General features: G+C 35.5%; 1 protein-coding gene across 1 annotated transcript; it reads left to right on the top strand.

The window, feature by feature from the left end:
- Positions 1 to 2,040: 2,040 nt before the first annotated feature.
- On the top strand, positions 2,041 to 5,338 carry LOC133817130 (uncharacterized). Its single transcript, XM_062249538.1, has 2 exons — positions 2,041 to 3,314; positions 3,699 to 5,338. Exons 1-2 carry the CDS (start codon positions 2,607 to 2,609, stop codon positions 5,055 to 5,057), a joined length of 2,067 nt encoding a protein of 688 aa, XP_062105522.1. The 5' UTR covers positions 2,041 to 2,606; the 3' UTR covers positions 5,058 to 5,338.
- Positions 5,339 to 5,664: the final 326 nt, after the last annotated feature.

Below are 5,664 nucleotides of genomic sequence, written 5' to 3'. Positions count from 1 at the left end.
TATATATTATATAAATATATGTTGTAGTCAAAACTCAAAACATCCATGTGAAATTAGAAAAAGAGTAGTGGAAGCAAAAAAGAAAAAGGGTAAGAAAGAAAATGATAGGAAGAGTTGAGAAGGAGGGAACTGAACTAGACATAACATGCATTATTGTTGAGTTAAAGCTGGTAAAATGCACCATCCTCCATTATAGCTTTTTGAATGACTTATCCCAAAAAAGTAAAAGCTGATCCTCTCACATGGCCTTTCTCTCTTTTGCTTTTAAAGTAGTCTGTATTCCAAGGCATTAAGTAAGTAAGTAGTAGTAGCATTAATAGTATTAGGAGTTGGTTTTTTTTAGGCACAGCTAGCCAAAGAAACTATTTTTATACATACAGCTCATCATCTTGCTTGCTGCTACTGTAGTCCACTATCTGATTCTGATGGTGTGGTTTCAACAACCCAATCACCTACAAACCTATACTAAATCAAATGTCATGTATATACATATAGGAGAATTCTCCTATAGGGCTTCACTTTAAGCCCAGGGCTTCACTTTAAGCCCTACTGTTAGGACTCTCAGTGTTCTTGAACTGTGAACAGTTTTCGGCGTGATTTTTTTTTTATGACCGTGTATATTGTAGCTATTTAGAGCATTCTGCAAATTTTCAGAAAATTCTGAAAAGTTTATAGTACTGCAAACTAAGTTTAAACATGTTGTTGCACGCATGACTAATTTATTTTATGCGCGTGGAAAGTAACATGTTTGAACCTAGTTTTCGGTATTGTAAATTATTTGGAATTTTCTGAAAATTTGTAGGATGCTCTGAATAACTACAATATACACGGTCATAAAAAAATCGCGCTGAAAACTATTCATAGGTCGAGAACTTTGAGAGCCCCACCGGTAGGGCTTAAAGTGAAGTCCCTGTAAAAGAATTGTCCTATATATATATATATATATATAGCTTTAAGATTTTGGATATCATCTGATTATGGTCATCATTGTGAGTGTAATTCTCTGCTTTAGAAAGCTTTACAAAACTCTAGTGCATTGTACAGCTAATGAATCTTGTTTCTCTTTGCATCAAATGAAATTGTTTGTATTTAAAAAACAAAAATGATAAGGATAAGAAGAACAAGAAACTCATTTTAGGCCAAACAAAAAGTTGTGGCTTATAAACATGTTTTTGTGTATGTTCAAACTTTCACTAGTAATATGGGTAATTAGTGGGAACAGACCTTTTATATTGTCTCTTTGCAAAATGATCTTGTTTTGATAATTTTTTTGTAATTATCAAAACAAAATCAATTGTGCAAAGTGACTATAAAAAAAACACCATTTTGCAAAATCACCCTAATTTGAATATCATTGAAAAATAAAACTTAGGCATTTGATGAGATGAACAAGATTAGGTAAGCATAAGAGACTGAATCAAGTCTTTAAAAAAATGAGGAAAATTCTGATTTATGAGTAAGAGATCTGTGGTATCAAAAACTGAATATATCAACATCAGTTTTTTTGGTGTACTACTCAAGTAGGATCAGGATCAGGATCAAGCATGTGGATCAATGTGAAATTAAAGTATCACTTATGGAACACGCGTGACATAATATTATAGAGTATTCAACCGTCCAAAGAATAAAGTAAAGAACTAAAATAATAACCATCCAAATTATTAAAACTAGAGTCCTTCCTTAACTAGATAAACCAGTGTAAAAAAATTAAATTCTAATAAAATCATAAGAACCTGAAGGCATTGAGTTAATATCTTTCTCTACCTTGTGACCTTTATCATATCATATAATATTATATCATTCCCACCAACTGTAGTTAAAAACATATTCAAACCAGTTACCACCATCATTATGTTTGAGTCTTAATCTCCCACTTTAAAATTCACTCCCTCCAAAAATATGATATAATCAGAATAAATTCCTTTTTTCTCCTGAATTACCTTCCTTTTGGAAACAGTTTGGTATTAACCTTTTTTTATTACTATATTATTATTCTACTCCATAACTTTCTGCTTAAAGGGTTTTTTCTTTTTCTTGGTTTTAATTTTTTGTACAAGCAATAATGGCTGTTTCCTTTCTCATCTCCACCACTTGAAATATACTTCATTTCCCTTGATGTGTTTTCTGTTATATTATTTCATTTCTTTGCCAAACTTCTATTAATGGCTTTCAGTACAGTTAGTTCAACTGCTATATAATACCAAAAGTCACTCTTTTATTTTTCTCTTTGTGAGAGAATTAGTATTAATTATATCAGCTTTCTTCATTCTCAATCATTTTGGTTGTTGGCTGTCTCCTCTCTTTTTTTTCTTTAATAGGTAAGGTCTTTTTTTTTTTAACTGTGAAATTAGCTGTAACTTTGCTCAAATCTCTTGAGCAAACATCTGAAACTCAATAGGTTTTTTCTCATAGTTCTTTCTCCACTATCTTCCAGAGAAATATTACTCTTGTCCTACTCAACTCAATCAATTCTGGATTTGTTCATTAGCTTAATCAGTTCTCTTGGTTTTTTCTCTCTTGTCCTACTTAGTTCGATCAACTCAGAAATAGTACTGCCTTTATATCAGTTATTACTTTCTGGATTTTCTCAATTTTTGTCTTCAAGAATGCCTCCAACATATTTTCCTCTTAGGTGGGAAAGCACAGGAGACCAATGGTGGTATGCATCACCAATAGACTGGGCAGCTGCTAATGGACACTATGACTTAGTCAAAGAGCTTCTCAAGATTGACAGCAACCACTTGATCAAACTCACCTCCCTACGCCGAATTAGGCGTCTGGAGACTGTTTGGGATGATGAAGAACACTACCATGATGTGGCCAAATGCCGTTCTCATGTAGCTAGAAAGCTTTTCCTTCACTGTGAATCAAAGAAAAGCAAGAACTCACTCATCAGGGCTGGCTATGGTGGGTGGCTTATCTACACTGCTGCTTCAGCTGGAGACTTGGGTTTTGTTCAAGAGCTACTTGAGAGAAACCCTCTTCTTGTTTTTGGTGAAGGAGAGTATGGTGTTACTGATATACTCTATGCTGCAGCAAGGAGCAAGAATTCTGATGTTTTCAGGCTGCTGCTTGACTTTGCTTCTTCACCAAGGTTCATGGCTGGAAAAGGTGGAGAGTTTGAGGAACACATTGGAGATATTCCTTCTGTTTACAAGTGGGAAATGATCAACAGGGCTGTTCATGCTGCTGCTAGAGGTGGAAACTTGAAGATTTTGAAGGAGCTTCTTGCTAATTGCTCTGATGTTTTGGCTTATAGGGATGTCCAGGGCTCAACTATTTTCCATACAGCAGCAGGGAGAGGACAAGTTGAGGTCAGTCAAAAAAAAAAAAATCACTTGATATTGATAATTGTAAAAGTTTTAGACTTGATAACCAGTGCCAAGAAAGTGTTTTTCTCCAGCCATTGATATTCTTGCTTTGTTTTTTCTTCCTCTATTATAACTGCAAAAGAAAAAGACAAGAGTTAAGTGAAAATTTGGTCTTCCAAACTCTATACTCTCTCTTTAGATGGTATTTTTCTGTAGGGGTTGGAGAATATGAGTATGGGGACCAAATTCAATACTATTTTGCATATTTGGAAAATATTCTAGAATATGAATTTTGAGTAACTAGTTTTAATGCTGACCATATTAAGAAAATCGTATTTAGAATATTGGTTTTAGGATTGTAACAAACCAATCTTGTTATTCATGCAGATTCTGAAGTACCTTATAAAGTCTTTCAACTTGGGCAACTCAACAGACAACCAGGGCAACACAGCTCTTCATGTGGCTGCATACAGAGGCCAACTAGCTGCAGTTGAGGCTCTTATATCAGCTTCTCCCTCATCCATTCACCAGAAGAACAACGCGGGTGAAACTTTTCTTCACAAGGCGGTGTCTGGCTTCCAAACTCTGGCATTTAGAAGATTAGACAGACAAATTGAGCTGCTGAGACAATTGGTGAGTGGTAAAGTTTTCAACATTCAGGACATTATAAACACCAAGAACAACGAAGACCGAACTGCGCTTCATGTGGCCATCATAGGCAATGCTCATTCAGACCTTGTGCAGCTGCTGATGACTGCTGAATCAATAGATGTCAATGTGACTGACATTGATGGTATGACGCCACTTGATTACCTCAGGCAAAGGCCTCCTTCTGCATCATCTGATATACTCATCAGACAGTTAATTTCAGCTGGTGGCATATTTGGTTGTCAAAATTACAATGCAAGAAAAGTCATTGTCTCACGTTTGAAGATGCAAAGTAATGGAAACAGCAGTCCTGGATCATCGTTTCGCATCTCAGATACAGAAATATTTTTATACACAGGAATTGAGACTGCCTCAGATGGCAGTGGTGGTCATGTTAGTCCAGTAATTAGTGCAGCAGTCTCAGTTGATCTAAGTCCATATGACTCGGCCAATGAGAACCGTAGCTCATTCACTAGTAGTGCCAAGACTAGTTCGGTAAACAATGCAACAGTGCAACTATTGAAACAAGTCCTCCATTGGCCCAAGATCAAAGACAGAAGAAGGCCTCAAAAGGTGAAGAAACCAGTTGATGATGAACAAGGGTCAATGGAGTCAAACTCAAACAAGATAGCCAACAATTCAGATAATGCAGCGCCACCAACCCCACTTAGGAAGAGATTTTCCAAGCCATCATCACCAACAACGAGTAACAAAAGGGCACTTTCTGTGAGGAGTAACCAATCAAGTCCATCAGCAAAGAAGAAACTTGCTTCTGGGATAAGGCATGGTGTTATGCAAGCTGTGCCACAGATAACAGGTCCACACCGATCTCGGTCCAGTTCATTCTCAAAATCATCCATCTCTTCTCCAACCTCATTGGACAAACAAAAGGGTATCTTTTCTGAGAATGACATGGCTGCTGGACCCTCTTCCTCAACTCAAGTGCCTGACAATGTCAATCCCAATTTGATGAAACAAGCAAATGTTCATAGCAAAAGGTTGAAGAGCCCGTACTTTTGTTTTGGGACAGCTGGTGTGTCTGTCAAAAGCCCAGGTAGTAGGCATAGTTTCAAGCGCCCTGTTCCTTCAGTGGCATGATTAGTTGTTGACAGAGCTCAGATGTGAAGAGTTTGGGACTTGAAATATTAAGGGTAGCAACAGCTTGGACTACTAATGCAAATCCATTTAGCATATTTGAGAAGATCAGCAAGTTATTTAGTTGTTTTCTATATCTTTTTTAAGTATTTTGTTTGCTTCAACTAATTATGTAGAAATGTCTAGTGTTTTGGCATGTACTACTGTCCTGTGTGAACCTCCTTAATGTTGAATAAAAAAATGGGCTAAAGCTGTAAATATTATGCTCATGTTTGATGGTTTAAGTTCTGATTAACTATTTTAAGTACTAAATTAACATAAACAAAATCACTCTCCATATAGCTATTATAATATGTTTTTTCATGTAGGGGCAGCGATGTAGGAGAAATATCTATAATTATTAAAAATAATCTAGAATAGTAGTTTACTATATTATAGTTGGTTTTTTTTTTCACTTGGACCTTATTTGGACCTCAAACGAAAAATTTTATGAGGGAAAATAAATCAGAAAAAATTGAGGAAAATGTTTTCCACAAATTTGATTTGAGACTTGTTTTACTATATATATATTTTTGTATATATTTATAATTGTTGTAAATTTAAAAAATTA

Source organism: Humulus lupulus, chromosome 2, assembly GCF_963169125.1.
Source record: "Humulus lupulus chromosome 2, drHumLupu1.1, whole genome shotgun sequence".
NCBI classification, from domain to species: domain Eukaryota; kingdom Viridiplantae; phylum Streptophyta; class Magnoliopsida; order Rosales; family Cannabaceae; genus Humulus; species Humulus lupulus.
This window is presented reverse-complemented; position numbering and strand designations above follow the sequence as displayed.